This window comes from Accipiter gentilis, chromosome 7 (genome assembly GCF_929443795.1).
Source record: "Accipiter gentilis chromosome 7, bAccGen1.1, whole genome shotgun sequence".
Classification (NCBI taxonomy): domain Eukaryota; kingdom Metazoa; phylum Chordata; class Aves; order Accipitriformes; family Accipitridae; genus Astur; species Astur gentilis.
In genome coordinates, this window is record NC_064886.1 from 15,382,775 (window position 1) to 15,408,631 (window position 25,857).

The window sequence follows — 25,857 nt, forward strand, 5'->3', positions numbered from 1 at the left end:
AGCATCTGGCCCTGCTGACAGGCAGCTCCCGGCAGCCGTAGCATTCTCTTTGGAGTTATTTTGGAAAGGAGACGCTTGGGCAAGGCACACACAACCCTCAGCACCGTGGGGAGCCTGGTGTCACCCACACGGCCAGAGAGACCCAGAGCTCTGCCAAACCGCAGCAGGCAGCCAAGCTTCTCAAACGCTCTCCTCAGCCATTCCCCATCCCGCTCCCTACGACCATGCCTGGACTCCCCTGCACAAGCCAGCCTGCAGCCCAGGACCCTTGTCGCCTCTCTCCCCCCGGACTCCGGGTGCTGAGGGACCTCTGCCAAAATACAGGCAGGTCTCCAGCCGAGCTGCCCGTACCCCAGCTGCAGCTGCTGCCTGCAGGGCTGCGCACACCGCAGTTCCACAGCACCCAGCGGGGATGAAACCAGCACGCCTCTGCCCGCCCCGGGACGATCTCCTCCCCGATTCACTTGTACCCAAGAGGCACCATTAGATCTCAGGCCTCCCCCTTGCCAGCGCTGCGAGGAAATAAGAGAAGCTGCTACGGAGCACAAAATAAACTGACCAGGAGTCACAGCGCTGCACAGAGCTATCCGCAACTTTCAGAAAATAGAAGTGCGTTCCCCACTATAGAAGTGCTGGAAGCGGGAGAAGGGCAACCGAAAGATTCTGCTCTAGAAGATCTCAGGCCACGCACTGATTCTTACTTGGAAAAATTCCTTGTCAGCAGCTTAGAGAGCACAAAAATAGCTTGGTGCAGATTAACTTCATTGGAATTACTGTTTCATTAATGGCACCAGTGAGCATTTACCGACATGCGCTCAGCAATGAGAGCAGCTTTTTCCAGACCAAAGTTGATACCAGCCCAGTTGTTTTGCTGTGGCTTTGAGTGCTCATTAAAAATGAGTAGCAGTTTTTCTAGCAACAAGGAGTGGGTATTCTGAGGAGAGAAGCAGAAGTCTGTCCTCAAAACAAGGGTAAAAGCACATGAGCATCCCACTGCTCCCCCAGAGACGAAAGCATTTTTGGGCGCAGCACAGATAACCCCCAGTGCTCTCGGAAGCAGCATTTCTGAAGCTGCGTCAGTGCTGCCTTTTTGGGGTAGTCCACGTTTGCTGTCTTACCAGGGACTCTGCAGCCATAAAGAACAACCAGGATTTTATTGATTTGAAAATACATTAACCATAGAGAATAGAGCTTTAATTTTTCTTTCTGAACAACAATAAGGAACAGTTTACATAAAAAACAAAAGCATGGATAAAATAATATAAAACAGATATTATACCACAGTGTGGAATTCAAATAATCTAAGAACATTAGCAGCACTTCTACAAATCTATTAAAAGCTATAGTGCTCATTAAGCTCGGATAGAGCAACTCCCAGAGACCAAAATGGCATCCAACATAGAAAAGCAGCAATTCGGTGTAGGGCAACATAAAAGTCTAATGCCAGTACATCAGATACATTCATATCCCTGCTGTTGAGAGGTAATCCCGTGTCCCACAGAGTTTGGGATGGTACCTGTTGTCTCCATGATAGCTGCAGCAGGGTGACAGCCCAGCATCACCCACTCACCCTGCCAAGCTCTCCAGAACATACCTTAGCACTAGGGATAGGGAAGTGACAATCATGGGTCTAAGGTTACATGTGAGTTGGATTTTTCAACAAAGGTTTTCATTAATTCTGTTTGTGAAAAACAGCTTTTTCCTTCCCTGGCTCCTGGGAATTACTCTCCAAGAAGAGACAGAATTTCTGAGAATTTAAGTAGATCTTCTTATGTAGTCATGAAAATGAAATTTTTAGTATCTCAGTGTCCAGTATTGGGATTTTCAATACTTTACCTCCCTATCAGTGAAGCAACACCGATTCTTACAACTTCCATGTACTTTTTGAGATCTTGTGCATAGTTTAAAATTTAGCATCGATTTAAAAAAAAAAAAAAAAAAAAAGGTGCTTTTAACCCCTTACAAAAAAGTTTATGAAAAGTGGCCATCCTCCTAACCATCTCCCACTTCAAGCAGCAATTAATGTCCATCCCCTGCCGCATGCTGAGCTCCTCAGAAGCTCTCACCCCCACCAAGGGCACGGGAGATGGCTGCTCTTGCTGGGCAGAGGAAAGTGGTGACATGTCCAGAAGACCTGAGAGTCTCTGCGGAGGACAGCAGCAGACCTGTCTGGTGGGGCAGAGGCTGGGACACAACCCGCCTGCTCCAGACATGGCTCTGTGTGCTGGACTGGCGCCGGAGCTGATAGGGCCATGGACCCTCCATGAGCCAGCAGCTCAAGGAGCCATCGTGCCCAGCCATGGACCAGAGGCTGTCACCTGCAGCTCCGTCTCTGGGCTCCATGCTCAGTCTCCGTGTGCAAAATCAATTTAAAAAAGGAAGTTACTAAACTACAAAATGGGAATTTAAGGTTGAATATGCTTGTCACTGATCTATAATTAGACACATATTAAAAGACTTCTATGGCTATTCCAACAACATACATTCTCTGGGAAATTCAGGATTCCGACAAAGTTTAGAAGAAATCCAAACACTCTAAGCTGTAGAAACACACAGCTATGGCACGACAACAGCCTTAACTTTGGCCCACGCTGCCACTATAAAACATAAACGTGGTGTGACTGGGGACCACAAAGACTTCAGGTGCCTTAATCAGCAATACATGTTTACTTCAGGGCAGGCAACAAGGATAATGACCTTGACTGAAGACCGTCAGAGCGCCTGAAATAGTAGGCAATAGTAAGTGGCATTTTATCTACTTCAGGGTATCTGAAGACTTTTGTAATAATTTCTGAAAACTGGTTCTGGTGAAAGTTACAACCCTTCCATATTGCTAAAAAATTGTCACTTCATCTGTAATTTGTGCTCTTTCACTATCAATTTGTGCTCATGAGAGAGTAAAATGCTGAAAACGTGCCCAGAACTGTTTGGTACTTGTGAAAATTCCCAAACTGAGTGAAAAATATTTGACAGATGTTTTGAGGAAATGACAATCATTTTGGCCCCACTGATGAACGGGCTCAGAGGCTACCACTAGCTGAACAGCAATGACACAGTAGAGAGCAGCAATTCAAGATAGTACAAGTATTTTTAAAAGCAAACTTATGCGAAGAGAATCCTGAAACTGGTCCTATACCTATTTTGAGGGCTGTTTGCCACAGTGGCTCCCAGTGCAGAGAATTAGCCAGCTACTCAAAATGAATGGGGAAAGGAGGAAAACTAGCCAGCCAGTCTAAAATAAGTAAACAAATAAATAAAGAAGAAAGAATAAGAATCTCATCCCATAAATTGTTCTTTGCCACCAGCCTGCCAGAAGGCCTGTGTCTCCAAGGTGGGATTTAGGGATGGGCTCAGCTTGCCCATGGATGGGTTCCCAGCAGAAGTGCGATTCCAAGCTACCATATCACGAATTAGTCACTTCTCTTGATCTGTTTTTTTTACTTGTCAGTGACGATGATTGCGGATACCTGCATTTCTACTGCAGGTTCTAGTTACAATAAAAGGTATATTTGGATAGTTTAAGGGATGTTCAAAATGTAAGAGGCTGGATGAGCACAGAACAGGGTGGCAACAAGAAGCTCCCATGCAAAAAACCCTCTCAGTCTTCATGAAAAATGTTAATAGCAAAGCAATTCAGGGACTCAACACAGTACGAAAAAAACCTCCTATAAAAATCATACATTTAGGAACAAAGACAACTTCTAAAATGTTTACATGAGTAACACTAAAAGGGATAGGTACCAAGAGTTATTTGGTAGGTTGCATCAGCAAAGAAAAAAATCAGAAAGCTCAAATGCAGAAAGAGAATCCATTAGTAACTCCCTTGGGGGAACACGGGGCCAGGACACAAACATTCACTGTATTTAAACATACCGAGATTATCTGCAAGCTGAGCAGCTTTAACAAAAGATAAAGCAAAAACCCCACACCTCTGCGGATGCTCAGTGCGGGTGCAACACGAGTTGAACAGCTCAACCCGTGGAGTCCGTCCTTCACTCAGGCTCAGCTCTGGAGCAACCTGGGAGCAGGGAACACTGGCTGGGGGGATGCAAACCTCACTGCACCCAGAGGAAGGATGCAGCAGTTTCAAGTCAGAAGGCACAGCAGCTCGAGCCCCTGATCCCACAGAGCGAACAGCAGCAGGCTAAAGATAGTCCCTGGCTTGTAATGCCATTGCACAGGGTGGATTTCAGCTGCACAGAGCTGCTGGGATGAGACATTCCTCTCCCCCAAGGAGCCAGACAAGATTACTGTATATGGGCAAGCGTTCCCCTGCGACAGGCTTCTCCCTCCACGGTAAACAGGCGATCCTCTGGCTGCACAGCTGGGAGAGATCTGTGCCATCTCACAGGGCCACAAGGATTCACGCTGTTGGAAACTCAGAATAATGCTTTTATCTCAGGGCAATCTAGCAAAGGGGGCAGAACCAGGCAGGAGAGGCTGAGGCAGGAGGCGGCCTATGAACAGCAGCACAACAAAAACCTTTGCTTAAATTTTAGTAGCTTTTAACCATTGAATAGATCTTGAGCCCCAGACTCCTGCTGGTGTTTCACTCTGGGTCTCCACAAGCACATAAACCTGCCGGTCATACAGCAGCTTCCCCGGAGGGAGCACGGCTGCTACTCATTGCAGCTTCTAATGAGATGCTCAAAACTGAGCTGGGACCACATGTGGACAGGGGCTGTGGAAGGGCAGAGCACAGGGACTATCGCACACAGCCTATTTCTGACCTCCCACAGCTGCTGTCCTGCCTGCTCCTGTGCTGGCAGCATGGCGAGGGTCTGGCAGGATGGGCAGCCGGGGAACAGCGCCGTCCACCAGCGAAGGGCCTGGAAACTGTTCACGTGTCCTGTCTCAGATCTGCATGGGAACACAAAGCTGGACCTCCACATTCAGACTCGAGGTCTCACAGGAGTATTCGGGAGCAGATGGTCTTCGCTGGCTTTTGTACGAATTGGGGGGCACTGCCTGCAGCAGAGCTAGTCTGGATGAGCGCTAGTTAGGAGAGCGGATGAGCTCCACAGGTACTCTGTATGGGTCATGTGCTACTCCCTTCCTAACAAAATGGTACGACCAGCTGCAAAGGAGAATGACTTTAGTCCTAATTTAAATGACACACCATATTCTTTGGACTATCCCATTTCTTTGCAACCCATACCAAGCCTCAACTCTGCAACTGTTCTTACCCAAGCCAATCCCAGGGCAAGCACAAAACCCTGCACAGCTCGAGCAAGGGTCTGCTCCTGTGGACTCTACTCAGCGCCATAGCTGGAATAAAGCTTTTTTTATTATTATGGGTTTTTTCTCCTTTTTTTCTTCTTTTCCAGTTGTAAAGGCTGAACTAAAATCAAGCCAAGCTGAGGTCATGATGGTGGTTCTGCTCTGAGCTTCCTGTTGCCATACCAGAACAATTCTCACAGTACAGGGACAGCGACAGATTGGCACATCATGGAATAGGTGCTATAGAAACCACACAGTTCTTAGAAGCAAAAGATTTCTTCTCCCCACCTCTCAAAAAATAACTCACTTAATTCACATATATTCTCTCTATACTGTATATATATATTATATATAGACACAATTTTCTGGTAAACATTTACAAGATATTGTAAAGAACATTGAAAAGATATATCTCCATTTGCATAACAATGCACACTCACATACTTCAGTATACAAGGACACACAGTAATGTACAATCAATAAATAAATACCTTTTGCCCCCAGAAGTTATTCAAAAAACACTGCTATTGAGCGGCCCAAAGACACTCTCAGTTAATACAGACAGCAAATATTGTGCAGAATTTCTTGGCTGTTTTTGCTTAAAAACCAATGAAAGAAAAACAGAAGCTTGAAAGATAAAGTGTCAGCAACATTGCTTGATAAGACTGTATTTAAGTTGACCTGTTGGTTCTTGTCCTTCAGAAAGGGGAGGAGAGAGCACTTTCCCTTTGGAGAATGTGATGCAGACAGACTATTACCTGTCCTAGGACCTAGAGGGAACAGGAACAGCCTGGTAGGGAGGGCACAAGCTTTTCGCTCTGCTTTGGGGAACGATGAAAGATTCATGCAGGAACCGGCAGATTTGAAGCTCAAATGCCTTTGTTTCCTCTGCTACTATAGACCAAGCACTCTTTGGAGATTTAATGCAGAAATTCAAAGAATTTCCTAGATTAGTGGTACACATTTGCTTGTTGGGATTATGAGAAATGAAAGGCTTCCCATTGCTCTCACCCCCTGCTGCAGTCCTCTTCCCCAAAGGGTTCAGGATGCACTACTGTTCCCTTGTTTTTCTACCTGCAACCTCCATGTCCCACTACTGCAGAAAGACTAGCTGATTTGCTCAGAAACTGCAAACCGCTTCACCACGCTCTGCAGAACTTTTCCGAAGCAGCAGTCTTCTCTTCTGCTGATTTACATCTGCCTTTTTTTCTGCAAGCAACATCTGACACATGCCACAAGTAAATACAAAACACAGTCAGCATAGACAGATGTTCCACAGAAGAAGGGAAGGGCCCCTTTTCCCTTCTGGTGAGCAGCACTCCAACAGCAAGAGAAGAGCAGGGCCTTATCTTGCAGAGGGGAGGAGGAGAGCACACATACATCACACATTGCATGGAGGGGGAACACAAATTTTTGCAGCAAAACTTGAGAGAAAGTACCCTTATAGAGAGCTACAAGGCAGCGTCTTCCTGGCTGCTGAAAGCACACATTCAAGGCAGCCTTCTGTGGCCATGACAAAGCCCTCCCTGGCTGAACTAGACCTACCAATAACCTATACCTCTCCTTTTCCTTTATTGTTTTTACCTGAGTTGAAAAATGAATCCAAACCCTCCGTAGCACAGCCTTAGCATGACACAGCAGCTCAGCTCTCACGCTGGTAGTGCTGGAGAGGCACTTCATGCAGTGTGCTCCAGGGGCTGCAACGCTGGAGAGCCACTGCAGGAAAAGTGGCCACAGAAGTGCATCTTCCAAAAGCAGACCACTCAGGGACCTTGGGTTATTTTCCTCTTCACAGGCATGTGAAAGAAGCCCACCAAGACCTAACTGGAGACTTTCAGTGGACTTAGGGGGCTTTGCAGCCAGCCCCAGAAGCACACAGAAAACCTGCAGGCACCAAGGGGATTGTTTGCACTGTCTAGCTTTGAGCAGCTGGTCTTTTAATTAATAGAGGAAGGCACCTTCAGAGGGAAAGTCAGGACAGTCACCGAAGTCAGGAGCTCTGACTTGCCTTCCAAGGAGCTCTCCCCTAACAGGGTTACAGAGGAACGACAGGGAGACCAGACTCCTAACACAAGCAGCTAGAGTAAGGCAGGTAAGAAAACATCAAGTCTAGAGTTCCCAGAGGAGGTTAGGACCAGATTTTCCAGTGTTCAGAGAGCTTTACAGAAGCTGGATTTTGAAAGAAAAACCCAATGCTGAATTTGGAGCTCTTCTGAAAATCCATCCAGAGCTGAAACTCTCGTGTGCTCAGATATTGTAGTAACAAACAATGTCAAAATCCCAGGGAGAGAACAGAGCCCTAAAAAAATACTAAAGGGGATGCTATGCATCAAGGGACAAGATCAAAAGAAGAGGAATTTCTGTGATCAAAGTCCCTCTCTGTTACTGGCAGAACCTCGTAATGTTAGTAAGAAACTGAGTACTAGCAGCATCCCTGTATTGCCCAGGCTTGCAGGGCTGGCTGGCTTCCCCGTGCCACAGGGTAACAGCTGTCCAAGGAAGCAGCTTTATTTCCTTGCAACAAAGGCTGTTGAGCCTGAGTCAGCCCCGAGGAGGGCTGGCAGCTCTGCCCTCCCAGACTCCGAGTTCTGACCTGGGATGCTGGCAACTGCCTCGGCAGTTGTGGTGGTAACCACACTCGCTGACCTTCTGCTGCAGCAAGGCGAGGAAGCGACTGCCTGAGTCCTGCTTCCAAAGCAAGTCCTTAGCAATAAAATGCAATTGTACAGATCTTTGGTTAAGTCACTGAAGAAGGCTGCGAAGATCTGAGCCGGGGCCCCTGGACCTAACACTGAACACAGCACTTGGAGAGCTAAGGGTACTTCCAGTTTAGATAGCAGCATGTGTCCAACTACCTTATTTTCACAGGTGTGGCACTTCGAGAAAAAGGAGAAGGGGAGGAAGCATTGAAGGGGAGTCCCGACTCTTTGTCTGGATGCCTCGTCTTCCCCGTGTCCTTCATTTGTTCTCGATCAGAGTCTGGACTTTATAGACAAGGTCCCGAGCCAGCTTCAGGATCTGCTTGGTGTTGTGCCGCTCAGCCATTTCTGGAACATAGACAGAAGGAACCCAACAAACAGGCTAGACCCAAGCAGCTTGGCATCTCGAGGAGAAACCCCAGCCTCACAGCTCTGTGCTTCTCAGCCGAGCTCCAGGCAGGAGCTGAAGCTGCAAACTCCTGCCCAAGTTCCCAAGTACTATCCATCACAGAGACACCTTACTCTGAAGAGCCATCATTAACCAACTCATCTTGGGATGATTACAGCCAGCAGGAAGCACAACCTACACTCACAGCTCCCTTCAAGCACAGCAAGGTGGGCTGTTGCCAGGGTGGCAGGGTGGCTTCCCCCAGGCACCACACCAGAACCCCTCAGAGCCTGACTGTTCAGGGGCAAGGGGTCTCATTACCATCGCGTTCCAAGTATCAGCATCACACAACCATACACTGCTCTGTTTATTTTAAACATTTACCAGTATAGCCCAGATATGACTCCCTCTAGTCAGACAGACATGAGCTGCCTACATCTGAGCAGCTGCCACAAATTCAGCCCAAGAGAACACAAGCTGTACCGTTGAAAAACTTGATGATGTCTGTAAAATCCATGTTGTTCTCCAAGATTATGTCCCGGTACATTTCCACCAAAGCCAGGGCTATGAAGAGCACATAGTGTGCAGAGGAAACACGCGCAGCTGCCCAGATGGTCTCCCAGACGGCAAACACGTCATCATACACCAGCTCTGTTAACAGAAGAAAAAGCCCAGCAGTTACTACACCAGCCACAGGTTTACAATCATCCTGACTCACAGAGTTCACAGCAGCACTGGGAAGACAAGCTGGGTGGTTTCTTCTCACAAGAACCTGTTCCAATTGGAAGCAATAAGTAAGTAGAGACAAATATTCTGGCCTGCAGCAGGTGGCAGAGGCTTCAGGACACAAATCCGGTGGAGGCTCACCAGCAGCTCTGGAACAACAGGTTCTGTATCGAGACAGAGAAGTCAGCCACAAATCTACCAGGGAAAATCAAAACAGGAACACATGGTAAAAAGTTAAGTTCAAACAACTGAAGTTGCAGAGTGTGTCGAGAAGCATGGAAGCTTGGCAGACCTTGCCTTCGCTCCCCATTTTCTGGTCTCAGCTGCCTCCCTCCCAGCACACACCTCTCTTGAAGTCCAGGAGAAACCATCGGTAGCAGAAGTAGAAATGAGTGTAATCACCATTCTGGTGCATCAGCTCGAAGAGCTCAGAGTCCAGAATCTGCCAAGAAAAGCAAAAGGAAACTCAGCAGCACACACCAGAGGCACCAGCCATTCCTCTGTCTGCCTTCCTCCATTCTCACTGCTCTCCTACCACACCATCTTCCTCCCAGCTTCTCCCTCCTTTGCAATCCTGGCACACGTTAATCCCAGGCTGTCTTTACGGCCCCCTGCTCTCCCTCCTACTTCCCACCACTGAAAGCTCCTCTCAGCCCCTCTGAGACACCCATCCCAAGAACGGCTTTACCCTTCCGGTTTGAGAGGCTGCCGAACCTGTGCCAGGACTCCCCCACCTGGATCAGAGATCTCATGTTGGCAAAGTGGGTGTCCATGGCTCCTCCGTGGGGGAAGTTCTGATTCATCCTCTTCATAAGCTCGGTGAAACAGCTGAAAGCCAGAGCCTCTGTGCAGGGAATAGAGACAGCCACTGCTTGGTTGCACAGACACTGCTGCATCTGCACCCGCATCTGCACCCGCATCACCACACCCCACCATCCACCCACAGCAGGAATATCCCTCCCTGCTCCGCACATGGTGTCAGGGACACACAGCAGGGACTGGCCTCGGAAAGACAGCTCATGCTGCAAAAAGTACATGCTGACCCCAGGTTGAGCTCCCAGGAGTCAGAGACCATCAAGTACAAATGCGATCCTGCCACCAGCTGCTCCACATCTCTGAACACGGGACCCTCCCACTTCAAAGGGCTACCACCAGCCCAGCAGATCCCCCCATACACTCCCACAAAAGTGTGGGGACAGCGCAGGAGAGCACCCACTCACCATCATCCAGGATGACCAGGAGAGGGGCTAGCAGGTCACACATCCCCTGCACATAGCCAATCTCAATGTGCTGCCAGATGTAGCTGTGTGAGAGAGAAAGAAAGGTGGCCCGTGAGTCTTTCCCATGCCACACGAGTGCCACAGCCTGCCACCTCGCTTGGCCTGCCTGCCTCTGTTCCTGGGATGCTGGCATTTCCTACATGCTGCCACCAATGCTCAGCAGCAGGCAGGGCAAATCAGACCTGTTTGTTCTGTTACACCTGTGCTCCATTCCTCTGCAGCCTGCCTGTAAATGATTAAGTTCCCGCCATGACTTGCAGGTAAGCCATGCACGGCACAGCCCTGGATCAACACCCTGCAATGTTGATCCAGGGCTATGCCATGGCCATTGCATGGAAATCAGTGCAAGGAAAAGTGAAATAATTTTTGCTTTTGCACAGCAAGGGGAAGGTGGTTGGTCAAAGGGCAGAGACTGATATGAGTTTGTCAATTTATCTCTCATTCTCACCCTTCCCCCTCAATTCATCCTCTTGGCGCTCTCTGCATGATACTGCCTGCTTCGCCTCACTGGACCCAGTCTCCCAGGAAGCAACCAGCCCTGCAGAGATATCTTCCCATATTTGGTAGCGAGTCAAAATGTGTTCAGAGAGGACTCGGATCCACTGCTGGCACAAGGGAATAATCTTTTCCATCCTGCCCACTAGTTTTCCAAAATCTGCCGTATTGTAGGTCTCATCTCAGCAGAGATCTCCAACTCTGGCTGTTCGATAAAGTGACAGCTTTAATGAAATAGCACCTTCTCTTCATATTTGCAAGATGAGTAATAATATTTTAGCCTTCGCTGCCCTGAAGCAGCCACAGCTGCTGAGCTGGAGCTCATCTGAGCCCATGAATGTCACACAGCAACCTCTTAGTCACAGGGACTAAGCAAAGAAAATCAGAAACGCACCCAGGTATTGCTGTCTCCTGGGTTCTTGGGTAGGCATTAACCACTCGGTCGCTTCAGGCACTTCCTCATTAGCACTACAGCTCTGCAGGCTGATCCTCATTAAAACATTTTCCAGACATATTCCAGAGAGCAGGTGGGCTGCGCTGAGTTCAGACCACGGGGCAGCATGCCTGGGCAGCCCCAGGGAGCCCTCTGCGTTGGCCAACAACCCAGACACACGGCAGTCACGGGGCAGAGCAGCACAAGGCAGGACGGCTGGACTCCTCGGTCTGGTAACCGTGAGGTCCTTGGACCTGTGGCCCCAGTTCTGGGATGATGAGGGGATTTGGGGGAGGAAATCAAGGAGGCAAAACTCAGTAACCAGAACAAAGTTTGAGGCTGCAGCCTCAAGGTGAATTCAGGAAAACCAGCCACCAGCGTCAGGAGCCTGCTCCCATCACACGGAGGGCTGGCAGGCCCCCACCCTGACCCCCGCAGCTCCCACCTGCACATGATGTTGCGGAGTTTCTCCAGGTTGGCAGGGGTGAAGTACCAGTAGTTGCGATCGCACCGCTGCACGTCCTTCTCAATGCGGTGCAGGTTCACTGTGTACATGTCCAGTAGCTCTGGCTGCCCAAAACAAAAGCAAAGCCCATTTGTTTTTAAATAGAAACAAAAAAGAAAGTTGCAAGGGCAATGGAGTGACAGGTCAGAGTTTGGGTGAAAGGTGGAGAGCCCCTGTACACCCAACTGCATGATTAGCACGGGGCAAATGCAGGTAAATAGTGAGGCACCCAGGAAGAAACCCATTCAGTGAACAAGTCCATACTTACAGAGTAGGTGACACCGGTCGAGGAGACAGCAGACGCTTCACTGTTGGCCAGATCAGCTACAGCCAGAGAATCCAGCTGCGGGTACAAACTCTCCATCTCTGGCTCCTCGGAGAGATTATCTTCACTCTCCACCAAGCTTTGCTTTTCAGCTTCGCTGTCTGCCCAGCTCTCTACCACAGTCAGGGCCACAACGTCACGATCACGCAGGACCCTTGCCGAGCTCTCACCCACGGGAACAAAGTCCACGCTTCCACCAGTGGGAAATTCACCTTCCAGGCTGTCTTGGCCCTGCAGCTTCTCCTCCTGCTGGGCACCATCCAGGTCCTGTGGACCTGGCATGTCAGACCCACCAACCTTTCCCTGAGAGCTAGCTGAGGATTTGTTGGTTTCCAGGGCACTGTCCTCATTGCTGAAGCTGCGCTCTGAGAATCCCGAGGCGATGGAGAAGTTCTGGGAAGAGGGGTGGCCAGAATCAGGGGAACACATGCCATTGGGAACCATCCCATTGGGGATCTTGCTTTGTTTGCCATCTTCCAGCTGAACATCTGCTTCAGTCTGTTCCACTTCATCAACAGATTCAAACACCTGCAAAGCACGAGCAGAGCACCATGTGAGAGCAAGCAAACCCCCTGAATTCAGCAAACTGTTGGGAACACGGACATTATGTCCCCAAGAGCTGCATTCAGCGGTTTAACTGCAGCTCTTAGGGACATAATGCCCATGTTCCCAACAGAGGGGAGGGAGAAAGAACTGGTCTATATGTGCAGGGCTTATACAAGCAACCAGTGGAAGAAAGCTCAGAGGACTTGAGGGCATTTTAACTTACTAGTGCTCTGCCTGGCTGTGGCACCACATCTTTATAGCCAGAGACGACTTCAGCCTGAGCATCTAGCTCTCTGTCCCATTTTAACTAGACTCTTGGAGGAATTTCTGGGCACAGTCCTCAGCCTTTAGTTTCCCCTGCCTGGATTTGGCAGGTCAGTGCTCAGTTATTTGCGCAGCTCGGAGCCCACAGTCCCTGCTCCAAAGGACTACACTTTACTTAGCATAATATATTGGGCAGAATGTCATTTAAACAGGTTGGTTAAACACATGGTTACTAACATACGGAGCAGCCAAGGTCCCTCAAGTGTGAAGACCACACAGGGGTTGGTCCTTTGAGCCTGGGCAGAGCAGGCTGGTGAATATTAAACACCGCCAAGCAGTGCACAGTTCTGACCTTAGTGGCTCCAGAGGCAGGTTTGCAAGTCATTTACCTCCTCCAGCTACCGCTTCTGTTTGCCAGAAATCATTATGGCTATTGACTAGTGATCCGCCCAAGCCAGGGCAGGGAGCTGTATGCCGTTGGGTGGCTGGTGTCTGAACAAGCAAGAGGGGACAAAGCGCTGCTGCTCACCTGCGTGCTGGAGCTGGAGTCGCTCTGCAGCCGGGCATGATTCTGTTGGCCTGAGCTGCAGCTCTGCGAAGACTGCAAGAGAGAGGGAAACGGCCAGTGAAAAGGCAAAAAGCATGGTGTCTGGAGTGGGGGGGAGGCTCATGCCACACTATCAGAGGTGGGCACATCTGCATGTAAAGAACAAGCAGAAAAGGCATCCAATAAATTCTTATATTTGACCCATGAAAGATGTTCACATCACATCACCTCTGTCGTGCAGATTTGTCACACAGCGTAGCACCCTGCCTCAGCCTGCCGCTGACATTTACTGCAGGAGAAGATGACAAAAAACAAAGTCCCAGGCCAATCCAGTTGTTCAAACACAGTATGTTTGGGTCTGAAAGAAACTGCTCTCTTCTGGCCTTCAGAGAGGTCACGCTGTCTCCCTGGAGTGCAAATTTCTACAAATCTCTGTCCTAATTTGGCAGCAATGCAGCTCAGCCCATCTTAGTTTACATAAACGATGAAGTCACAGGCTATAAAACAATCCCTCCAAGCATATTAATGTTTTTTTTCCTTTTCTTAAAGGACAAATATTGATGTTTCAAGCCAGACTCAGTCAAGGCAGCCCCTCTAAAAGTCAACAGCACCTTTTTCTGACTTCCAGTTCAAGCACAGAAGGAAGCATCAGGCTTTGCAGCAACCAGTTCAGAGCTCTGCCTCGTGGATTCCCTCTGAACAAGGAGCCTTCACTAAAGAGCAAGTTCTCCGTGTTATCTGAATCGCCCCTACGCCAGGCTTGTTGTAGCACGGGAGCCTGCAGCCACTCACACTGCACCCAAGTTGGGATGTACAGAGCATTGCAATGACATCACACACAAACAATACGGTTTTAAGAAAACACAGCACTTTCAGAACAGCAGCAGGAGTTGTCCCCACCCTAGTATTGTGGGTGTTTGCTAGGCAGGGCTCTGATGGATAGAGGAAGGGCGACAGTTTTCCTCCATTACCATGGAAGCATTTTACAACAGGAAATTTCAGGATGAGATGGGAAAAGGGTAAACCTTTGCATGTATTGACTCTGCCAGCTCCCCTCTCATGTTCCCAGAACAGGCAGGCATGGATACAAAAGAACCACAGCGAAGATGTGGAATGATTCCTGGGGCTTCAGCAGCACCGACCATGCAGCCCACCTCCACTCATCCCCTGCAAGACCTCTGTCATCCAGCTCTTTCACAAAGACCCCGGTTCAGACTTGCCTTCCCTTCATCTCTCCCTCTCTGTACACACACGTAGCCTGCATAGTTGGGGCTGAGCTCATCTCTTTCCAAAAGCACCCACACAAACTCCCCAGAGGAAACCAGATGAAGTCTCCAGTGCTGCACTTACCAGCCCTTTTCGGTTTGGCCTCCATTCACCTCTGCTGTAGCAGCGCGAGGTCAGATAACCCAGCACCGCTCACTCTGCCGTGCTGTTCTCCAAGGACAAAACCCACACAGAAACACTCCCTGGACTCTGTTCCCAGGACTGCCCTTCCTTTAACAGGCTTTTCCCTCCACACCCTTTGGTTTGGGCTGTGGATCTAACTCCTCACTGCACTGCTAAAAGCCAGTCCCGTGGAGCTGCGTGCCAGGGCCCCGCTCTGTCCCAGATCTGTCCCACAATGGCACGGTGTACCAAGGCTGCCCCAAGCCCTGGAGGCTCCTTCACAGCCAGTCCTAGAGCCAACCCGCTCCTCCTGCCCACAGGCAGCGGCCCAGGCTGCTTCTGTGCTGAGCAGCTGATGAAGAGGGAGCCAAGCCACCAACTGACCTGTTTCACAGCCCCTCAGTGCCAGAAACATGGTCCTCCTCCCTCCCCCTACTTCAACACTGACTTCCATGGAGCTAATCCTGATGCGCACCAGTTTGTACCTGTGTGCAAACCAGGTAGCGAATACTTCTTGTTCTCCAGAAATACCCACAAGGAAAATTTCACAGGACTGGTGAGAGCCTCTTGGTTTGGACACGCAGCTCCACAAATGAATTCTGGCATCCTGGCTGACCCACTGCCCTCTGCCAGGACCCCCTGCCCTCTCCCAGCTGCCCCTGGCTTTCAGGCCCTCTGGGCCCAGCACCCCTACCCAGGGTCACAGATGCAGAGCTGTTCAGTGCCACTGCGGATACTGTGGCTGCAAGAACCAAAGCCAGTTTGTTAGACCTCCAATACATCACTCAGGCTGCAGACCAAAACCTCTCAGTCAGTGCAGTACCACACAGTATGGAAACTGGGGTTGTACCGCAGGAGATGCTCGCTCCCTATTTCTAAACATTCTGGAAGACCAGACGAAAGAAAACAGGTAAGAAAGCTCTAGTCCTAACTTGCGTGGATTACAGTGAGCAACAAGGCACAGAGGCAGGCAGACGTCAGGGAAGGAGGGTGAGCAAGAGCTGTGTCTCCATCCCTCCCTGTAGCACAGGCCAACACGGAGTCGAGCTGGGCACAGCCCTCCCTGAACCCCCCCACCCTCACCTCACTGCTGATCGTCGAGTCCCTGTGCATCATTCTCTGAATGTGGGAATCCAGACTGGCCCCGGAGGAGCATTTGGCCAGAGCTGCTGCGTGTGACTCTTTCTCCCGCTGCCGGACAATGGCCTCACAGCCCAGCCACTCCGCCATGGTGTGCTCATAGCAGGTGCGGATCTGGTCGTCAGCCTGCAGCGTTTAAGAGACAGAGGGTCTTTGAACGGCTGTCCCCTGAAAAGCCCAGCACCTCCTGCATCCCCCAAGCAGCCCTGCACAGAGAAATGCATGCTTGTATTAACTCTGGCTAGATGGGACATAAAGTCACCTATCTCCTACACAGTGCCAGCCAGAGCCTGACTCACAAAACCTTGCAAAAATTAGGACAGAAGAATGACTATCCATCTCCTGCCTGCCTTGCAGAGGTGTGCAGGGCACTGAACATAAGCAGCCAGCAGCTGCACAGGGGAGCATTGAGCTTGGTCCTATCAATTCCTGCTTCTCTGAGTCTTTCTCCCACCTCCTATCTACAGCCGCAGTACAAAGGGGACACGACGACACCCAGTGGGGTTCACAGGGTGGACTCCAGCTGGCATAGACACTTTAAGCTGTGAAATATCCAGGGCACATCAATGCACTACAGCAGGCTGCTGAGCTGGCAGCACACCCATACCAACCTCCTTCCTTTCTGCCTCCGTCATCCCAAACTGATAATGGCCCAAAAGGAAGGGCCAGACAGTCTTCCTGATCTCGTGCTGGATCCCACCATAGTAGATCAGCCGCAGCAGCTCCTGGTCCTCGTAACTCTGTGGGAATAGCTCTGAGTAAGCACACAGATGCAGCCAGGACCACAGCCCATCAGCTGGCAGATGCAAGGGCAACCCCAGCCCAGCCATGCTGCCTTTCAGCACCCAGAGTGCTGCCCAGATGCTGACCACCCGCAAACTTGCTGCCCATTCATTGCAGATGCTCTCTCAGATCTCCACTTGGGCTTAAGTGCAGCCAGAGGCCCCTGCAGACAGATATTTTGGGAAACATTGGCTCACCACAGCCAGAAAGTGGCCCAAAGTCACTCAAGGTCACTGCTGTGCCTCTGAGCCCTGGCAACACATCAGGACTGCAGCGCTCAGTGGTCACAGCTCTCCAGCTATTCTGCTGTAACAGCATGCTGGGACCCCCCTCAAGACCACAGTACTCAGGGTGACAGACACTGCTGCAGTCAGGCTCTGAACAGAAGCGTGCTAAAAGGAGCAGCCTTCATTCCCCAGCTTCCACATGTCAAGGATTAGAAGCCCCAGGCTATGTGCAGCCTGGGGCAGGCTGTGTGACTTCTCAGTGAACTTCTCAATTTGCTGTACCTTACCATGCTATGACCACTTAAGTGACGCTGCCCTGGACATCTCAAGCCCACCACAACTGGCATATCCCAAGGGTCTTGGCCCTACCGTGCTGTCCTGCAGGTATCTCTGCCATATGTCCACAGTCAGTCCTGAGCTGGCATTGCAGGGCACATCAGGAGACACGATGTTGTGGTGAACCAATGCAGACAGGTGGGTTCGCACCGTGGAGAGGTGTCTGCAATAGGCCAGCCCTGCATCAGGCAGAAGCAAACATTCAGCCAAGGAACTCGGGGAGCCATGAGGATGAAGTGCAGGAGAAATCTCTGGTGAATCTGGTCCCTGAAGGAGACCCTCTGAAGCCACATCCAGCCTAAGCAGCAAAGCAGGGAGTCTACTGGGACGACAGGTCAGTATCTCATCCTGTTGTACCACCACCACTGCTGCTCGCTGGGCTTGAAGTCGGAGGATCAGAGTTCAGATGTTTGTTCCCAATCCTGAGCATGTGTAAATAGGGGCCTGCATGCAACAGACTGGTCCCAGTACCCTTGGCCACTGCCCTACTGCCTCAGCACCACTCCTAGCCCAGAGCCCAGAACCTTATCCCTTGCCCATCAGACATCTCAAGGCATCATGGATGTGACAAGTACTCACAGCCATAGAAGGCCCGGGAGAGGATTTGGTACTTCATATTGTCACACAGGAGCTTCAGCGGAGCTCTGCCAATAAAAACATATCGGAAGTGAGGAGAGGAAATGCTCCAACGCATTCCCTCAGCCCCTGCTTTGATCTGACTGTGCCAGCTTTGCCTTCAGAGGTGCACCATGGGACCTCTGCTCAGCTCGAGAGCAGCAATTCTTGCTGCCAGGACATGGCCACAGAGCAGCTGAGATGTCCCAGATGAGGGGACAAGCCTCACTTCAGCCTGAACACATCCCACTTGCACCTGCAAATGGTCCTTAGACAACCGAGCTGAGTGTGAGGCTGGAGACATCACTTGCACCATAATTGCTCTAGTTGAGCCATTCAGCTGGACTTTCACTTGTAACCTTTGTTTTATTTTACCTGTGTTTCTCAAAGCAAGCAGCAGTAGAGCCGTCATACCTTTCGTGGCTGCAGCCGTTGGATGGCCCACCGTCAGAGGAGCCACTCTGAGAGCAGGAGGAACAGGAGGACTTGCGAGTGCTGGGTTGCCACATGGGAGGCAGACCAGCACCCGGTGTGTCCATCAGGTCCTGGGGCACTGTAGGAGGGCAGAGAGAGGAGCATCAGCTACTGTCTGGCACTGCCCCTGGAGTCAGGTGAGCCCAGGGGGGGTCAACAGAGATGAGAGCTTTGACTAGCAAATGCAGCATCCCACATTCTTCCCAAGGAGACTCCAGCAACCAGGGAGGACCCACACCAGGTAATCACAGCACCAGCACTGGTGAGCTCAGGAGAAAGGAAAGGAAACAAAGAGCATTGATGAGAGAGAGTGAAAGAAAACCATCTGCTAATTAACTACGGTGCCTTCAGCAAGCTAATCTTAAACTGCTGCGTGCCAATCAATGCAGAAAACAAAAGCCCAATCCAGAGAGACTGGAGAAAAGGGGCTGCAGCAGACTGTCAGACAGATGAGAAATAACATGACTGAAATCAACCGTTGCTCCAGGGTGGATCACCGGAAAGAAAAAGCCCCCATCTCTCCAACATAAGGATCCCAGCCAAGATTCAGGGAAAGAAGGGAGCATCCAAATCACAAGACAGGAGGTAAAGACTTTGATGAAGAGGTTGAGAGGAACAGCAGGAGCAAGTAGCTCTTCATGTTGTCACTTGCTAAATCCCTGCTTAAACTCCAAAGTGTTACTGCAACAGCCTCGGATCTTGCTCAGGTACCGCCCTGTAAACTGGCCAGGTGCAGGGCCAGTGCAAGGGGAATGTGCAGCCCTGAGAGGCAAGCAGCCCCCATGCTGAGCAGCTTGGCTGCTGCCTGGCCTGGAATGGCCCCTGCCCTTCGGTCTTGGGCCTCCCTAGGACAAGGCCATGATGATGAAGGTGAACTGCAGGATACAGAAAAAGATTAATGGAGAATAATTCTATCTGCTCCTCCTTGGAAATTAAATCGTGGTAGAAATTCCAGCTTCCAGCTGGGAGCAGGCTTCCTCACTTGCCCTTGGTCTCACTGACTCTCCCTGCTTGTGATATTGATACTAGCAAGAAAAATGTTGAAATATTCCTATTTCCCTCATATTGAGCAGGTGCTGATGGGTCAGTGACAGTCAGCAGTGACAGGGGACACCTCTGCAGGAATTGTCAAGTGACAACACAGGCAAGCAGCAGAACCAGACACAAAGGACAGCCGCATTACACCGATGCCGAGTGGCCCCCAGAGCGGCAAGGGGAGGTCGGGACGTGATGGGAAGACTCGGAAACCATTTAGGAATCACCACCATCTTGCTTGCAGCTGAAGTCCTCGCGATCTTCCCTCTCATAGCAGTGATGGAGATCACAGACACAAGGAATGGATGAAAATTACCATTAATGGTAACTAGAGACACAGAGAGAGGACAAGGGCACAAATGAAAAGGGAGAAAGGAAGAATCTGTAGAGAAGAACAAACTGACGCAGTTCAGCCCCCCTCTGGGCAGGTCCACAGGAACCGCACAGACTTTGATGATGCCAGCTGAGGAGATTGCAGCAATTCATTTCACAGAAAATTTGGCCCCCAGCATGGAATTAAGGGGTAGATCAAAAGGAAGCTACAGAAAGGAGCATCTCTACCTGCTGTTTTAGCCTCAATCAGATTTTTATCTGACTCACTGAATTGTGTTAGTCAGCTAAAGGCAGGAAGAATTAAGTATAATCTTAACGGATGTTATGAAGGAGTCACAGGAGATGCAATTGCCCCCTTCTAGCCTCAAGAATATAGGAACAAGTTTTGATCAAATTTCATAGCTTTTTAAAAGCACTCTATGAGTCTTCTATTACACTCTTGGGTTTCCCCCTTATCATAGAATCATACAATGGTGTGGGTTGGAAGGGACCTTAAAGATCATCTAGTTGCAACCCCCCAGCCATGGGCAGGGACACTTTCCACTAGACCAGGTTGCTCAAAGCCCCATCCAACCTGGCCTTCAACACTTCCAGGGACGGGACATCCACATCCTCTCTGGGCAACCTGTTCCAGTGCCTCACCACCCTCACAGTAAGGAATTTTTCCCTAATATCTTATCTAAATCTCCCCTCTTTCAGTTTAAAACCATTACCCCTTGTCCTATCTCTACATGCCCTTGTAAAAAGTCCCTCTCTGGCTTTCCTGTAGGTCCCCTTTAAGTACTGGAAGACTGCTCTAAGGTCTGCCCAGAGCCTTCTCTTCTTCAGGCTGAACAACCCCAACTCTCTCAGCCTGTCTTCACAGGAGAGGTGCTCCAGCCCTCTGATCATCTTCATGGCCCTCCCCTGGACCTGCTCAAGCAGGTCCATGTCTTTCTTACATTGGGGGCCCCAGAGCTGAACACAGTACTCTAGGTCATCTACAATGTTCCCAGATGTCAAAAAAATTGTTCTTAGTATCCCACAGAAGAGTGAGGACAAACATACAGTGACTTCAGCCAAACACATTGTTCAGAGCATTCACAACCAGGCATTAAGAGAGATTTGTGGTTTGGTGAATCCATCAGCATCCTCTCCTTTGCCCTGTGAGCTAGGGAGCAAAGACACATGGGTCAAGCCTGGCAGTACACAGAGAAGGGTGCAGGCTCTTTGTGCTGCAGAAGCAATGCTGAAGGAACATAGCTGGATTTAATGCAGCACTTGCTGGGTTGGCTTGGTGACAGCAAGAGAAGAATCAGTCCTGGAGGCTTGTGATGGTGAGAAGTGATCCCTAAGGAACATGACCAAAGTGAACCTTACTACTGAAATTATGCGCAAGAATTTTTTTTCCAACCACTAAGGCAGTCGTGACCTGTTGTGCAGCTGCAGAAATTAAGGACTCGGTAGCTAGTGAAAGGTTAAACAAAACAAAAAAAACCCAACCCACACATGACATTGAATAAAAGGCAGTACTGTTACAAGCAAAGCCCATTTCTCTGGAACCATTTCTTGGTGCGAATTGCCATGTCCCTGTCAAGGCTACGTCCCTGGCTGCTCATGCACCCCGTGATAACCCACCTGAAACACTCTCTGCCAACGCACTCACCAAATTCAGACTGTGTCCCTGGGTAGATTATTCTGAAAACGTAATCTGTGGCTTCATCATCTTCCTTGTCGGATGCAGACTCGGAGGAGCCCTGGGGACTTCGCTTCCTCAGCTTGGGAAACACCTTCCCCTAGGTGAACAAAACCTGCTCTTCACAAGCCACCCCACGCCTGACCACGCAGGCCAGCGTGGTCACTGCCTCGCTTGCCAAACTCCTGCCTAACAAGAACAGGTGCTTCTTCAGCCCAGATGACGTTTGCACATTCCCTGTGCTGGAGTAGCCGTTGGATTAAACTTTCAATTACGTGGTGAATATATAACCCTGTTTGTGCACAGGGTATGTATAACCCATGCAGCACAGCCAGGTCCATGAGAACCAAACCTGCCTCATGGCCAGCACTCCCATACCACCTCCCTCCTGATTTGCCCAGAAGGGTCTGTTTAGCTGGTCAAGGCCACAAGCTAAACCAAGCTGCCATGTTTCAAGCCCATCTTGGTTCTTAGGTTAGGGAGGAGGATTGTTTAAAATGCAGCAGCCGCTAACATCAGGCAGAAGAGTCCTCCCCATCGGCTCTGCTCTGAGATACTCCACAAGGGAACACCTGCAAGAACCCGCAGTGCTGTGGGCTCAGGAACAAGCCCAATCTTGGGGTGCTTACCTTTCCCCGCTGAGACCAGAGGGGTGGATCCAGCTGCCCATGGGGCAAGAGGCCATTCTCCAGGCAGGACAGGAACTGCAGTAAGTGCCCTCCTCTGGGGAACCGCAGCGGGGGTCTCTGAATCCCATCCTGGCTCACCAAGACAACAGTTCCACCACTGTCTACTATTAGCAATAGTGACAACAGAGAAGACACAGACATGAATGTGGGAAACATTACCAGTCAAAAATGCAGAGGGCAGGAAAGAAAACTCAGGGAATTGTCTTTCTGGTATAGGGAAGGAAAAAAAAAAAACCAAAAAAAACCCAAAACTTTTTTCCTTGTTTGGGTTCTTCTCTAAGTCCACTACAAGTCTGGGGCTCTGGAGAAGGCTTGCCTGGGAGATCACACCCGTGAAAACCACAGAGCATTGCTCTGCAGAGAGCATTCCCCAGCCAAGCACTACAGCCAGGAGTTGGTTTAAAGGTTTTCCTAGAAGGACTTACATAGTAGTGACCACCCAGAGCTCTGGACATCTGCCTTGGAGCTGAATCAGAACATCCCCATAGGGGCACTCCCCAAAGATGTAATGAAGCAAATGTCAGGGTGATAACACCCTCCAGCAGCCCCCCACTCTGGCCTTACCTTGCTGGTGACAGTGCAAATAGACAATCTCCTCCAGGCGAATAGTCATGGCATAGTCCCAGTACACACTGGAACAGAGAAAGAGAGGAAGTCATGAGCTTCAGGGATGCAAAAGGCTCTGCTTCTATTCACATCAGCTCCAGATCCTGCCTCCAGCTATCCTGGCACCAGGGGAAGCAACAGAAAGGATGAGGTCCCAGCAGCAGTGCAACTGCCATGAAGCCAACCTAAGCAAGTGACAACATCCCTCCCGAACCAGTAACTGTCCCAGCCACTACAGCTCGCAGGGCAAGTCCAGTCCCACCTGGCCCGGGCTGTTTCTCTGTCCTCACATTGTTCCCAGATACGGACAATGTGCCCATGGATCCTGGCAATTGCCAGTGATGTGGAGCCCTGCAGAGCTGAGCACTCACCTCTGGGCACCACGGAAAGGACTCCCTGCCCTGCTGCAGTGCTAGGAGAACACCATGAACCTGGTAGGAGCAGCCCTGGAGCCCCAAGGGAACGCGCAGTGCAGTCCAAGCCTGGGCTGCTGCTCTGCTGAGCTCCTGTCCCCAAGGGGGGGGAAATAAACCCTCGTAACTTGTGGGTTTTTTCAAAGCTGAAAATAGATTTAGTCTCAGTTGCTTCTGTTTGAGAACTGTGCTCCCTTAGCAACGGCACCTCAAGGTGACCTAGCAAATCTAGAAAATGCTGGAGAGCTTCTGGTCACCAGGCAGGGTAGAAGGCCAGAGAGATGCCAGGAGGAAGTCAGGGAAGGGGGTGTCTCCAGGAGACATGTGGTCTCACGCAGGGTTTCCTTTCTATGGAGAGCCTAGCAAAAGCACTGAGGTTGTCAGCATTTAATAACATCCTACTTCTTTTCAACAAAGTGAATTTCCAGATTTTGAGCAGCATTATCTGCCACTTCACAAAAATAGCAATTAAAATAAAGGCCTGATAAAATGGCTCATGAAGACAGTTAAGGACGGGAAGGGGTGTGTGAGAGTCATTCCTTGAAGATTCATACTTACTTTGCCATCTGACTCCTCTCTTCCTTGGTCACATCTTGACACTGGGAAGTTTTAGAGCTTAGGCTGACGCCCAAGTCAAGAACTCAGAAAAGTAGTGTAGAGATGAAAATAGCATTTTAGGGGCAGGGTACCAGGCATAATGGAATGGCCCAAGGGCCAAGAAGAAAGGAGATGAAAAGAACACAGGTAAACAAACCCCAAAAAACTACAACTGCAAATAAACAAAACTGAGAACAAGTTTTGCTGAAGAAGATCTTTACCCTAGGACAAAGAATCAGTGTCCTAAACACTCCAGCTTTCCTGAAGCGTTAGCTGGTGGAAAGGGATTTTGTTTGCTTTGTTTAATTTCTCAGGCAAATTGGGACCTGGCATGATTCTGTAGTTTATTAAAAGGATTGCAGCTATCAAGAGAAATGCCAGCAGTCCATAAGGCAATCCCAGGCAAAAGGGCATGGCAATACACCTTGTCAAACAAACTAAGCAGACTTCAGGCCACCTGGAGGAACAAGCTCCAGGGACTCTGTTAAATCCAAGGGACTTTGAATATCTGCACGCAGGGCCAGCTGCAGACTGCACCGAAACAGCACTACAAAATGGCACACACTCTGTTACCCAGGTATGATTATCTGGGAACTGCTCATGTTCCCCCTCTCTGCCAATACTCTTCCTGTGTTTATGAGCTTCTCAGTTCCCCAGACTAAAATAATCACAATAAACCTGAAAGCACTGTGTAGGGTATAGAGAGGGCATTCTCCTGAGAAAATCCCTGAGGGCAATAAATGAAACCACTCTGCATCTTTCAGAACAAGCACCCCCAGTTCCTTTGCTGAACACTTCCCAGCAGAGATGAGCAATAGCACAGCATCTCACACTATCTCCTGCAGCCCACCTCTCCCACCACCTCAGGCCTCCTTCCCCAACCCTTCCCCTGTTACTGACTCCAGGATGATTGTTTTGCTCTGCAGTCACTCACTGATGGCCTTGGACACCAGATCCAAACTCTGAACCAGGGGAACATTTGCCTCCCCTCTGCCCTATGCTAGGGCACACTCAGAGCCAGTCACCTCCTCTCGTAGTCCAGATCGCCCACAGAGCCGTTCATCAGCTGGTTGGGAGTCCACTTCAGTGCCATGATATCAGCAGTCTGGTGAAGGGACAGATATCCCGGGATCGCCTCCATGTCATCTCGCTTGAGAAGAGAAACACAGAGAGAGAGAGATGGTGAGAGCAGGCTGGAAGACGCCAGAAGCATGAAGCACCACCTCAGGCTACCCGAGGCTGAGCCATGCCCTGGAGCACAGTCCAGGACCTTAACACAGCCCTGCCTGCTGCCCCTGAGCCCATCCACTTGCCAACAGTGAGAAACCCACAGTAGCCTTGCAAAACCTCCCAGCAGAGACAACAGGACACCTCCCCAGGTTGGAGAAGGACCGAGAGCAGTTGCCCAGCTGAGGCAAACTTAACAGCTCCACCTAAGCAGTTTGCACTTCATTTATTTGACTACAGTAAGCAGGAAGGGACAAAAGGAGGCATTTTGTGGCCTCTGGTCAAGAGAGGGCAGGGAGAGGAGCCTGTTTCTACTCAGGCAGAAGCAGAGCTCTTCCATTCCACTGGGAGGATCCATACCACCAGTCACTGCCTTCCCAGATTAAAAATGAGACTGTGCTTTTCTTCATCAAAGAGCAACCTGGGACAGAATTACCCAGCAGGGAGCAGAGCTGCATTTTAAAGCCCAGATGCCCCAGCAGGTACTTACTGGCTGCACCAGGACATTGTTCTTGCCATAGAGGAGCGTGGCTCGGGAATTCTGGTGCAGTGACTCCACATAGTCCCTGGCAGACAGCGATGGCCGGTCATCCATACTGCCACTTGAATGCCTTTTCTGAATCTGGAAGAGATCCACCTACAAACGTGAGGTGAGCACAGATGCCTCTTGCTTTCAAAAAGCTTCTCTTGAAAGCTCATTCCCTCTTCACTTATACACTTAAGAAAGTCACTACTAGAAATCTTGCCCCCTGTGCTCTCTAAGAGGATTCCTGGCTCTGGCCAAGCTCGATTCTGTACTTAGAGAAGTCCCAGGAGTGTGCTTTGTTTGCAATAAACAGGACAGACTTCAGCTGCCTTTGCTTTTCGTTCACACAAAGTTCTCAAAAGGC

At 50.0% G+C, this 25,857-nt stretch overlaps 1 protein-coding gene across 4 annotated transcripts in view; it reads right to left on the reverse strand.

Annotated features, from left to right (window-relative positions):
- Window positions 1-1,937: 1,937 nt before the first annotated feature.
- Window positions 1,938-25,857, reverse strand: part of SGSM1 (small G protein signaling modulator 1) — a 48,953-nt gene continuing 25,033 nt past the window's right edge. The window contains exons 8-26 of one of the 4 annotated variants that reach the window (XM_049805983.1): window positions 25,458-25,589; window positions 24,766-24,890; window positions 22,689-22,756; window positions 22,065-22,228; window positions 21,406-21,535; window positions 19,576-19,755; window positions 18,333-18,471; window positions 17,883-17,947; window positions 17,337-17,482; window positions 16,569-16,697; window positions 15,901-16,083; window positions 13,411-13,482; window positions 12,015-12,599; window positions 11,687-11,811; window positions 10,254-10,336; window positions 9,768-9,877; window positions 9,379-9,475; window positions 8,791-8,958; window positions 1,938-8,267 (exon numbers count right to left, since the gene is read on the reverse strand). In XM_049805983.1, coding sequence (XP_049661940.1) covers window positions 8,179-8,267; window positions 8,791-8,958; window positions 9,379-9,475; window positions 9,768-9,877; window positions 10,254-10,336; window positions 11,687-11,811; window positions 12,015-12,599; window positions 13,411-13,482; window positions 15,901-16,083; window positions 16,569-16,697; window positions 17,337-17,482; window positions 17,883-17,947; window positions 18,333-18,471; window positions 19,576-19,755; window positions 21,406-21,535; window positions 22,065-22,228; window positions 22,689-22,756; window positions 24,766-24,890; window positions 25,458-25,589 — 2,790 coding nt within the window. In that variant the 3' untranslated portion in view covers window positions 1,938-8,178. Of the gene's footprint in view, window positions 8,268-8,790; window positions 8,959-9,378; window positions 9,476-9,767; window positions 9,878-10,253; window positions 10,337-11,217; window positions 11,510-11,686; window positions 11,812-12,014; window positions 12,600-13,410; window positions 13,483-15,900; window positions 16,084-16,568; window positions 16,698-17,336; window positions 17,483-17,882; window positions 17,948-18,332; window positions 18,472-19,575; window positions 19,756-21,405; window positions 21,536-22,064; window positions 22,229-22,688; window positions 22,757-24,765; window positions 24,891-25,457; window positions 25,590-25,857 lie in introns of those variants that run through there. The other 3 variants (XM_049805981.1, XM_049805979.1, XM_049805982.1) reach the window with 3 other exon arrangements.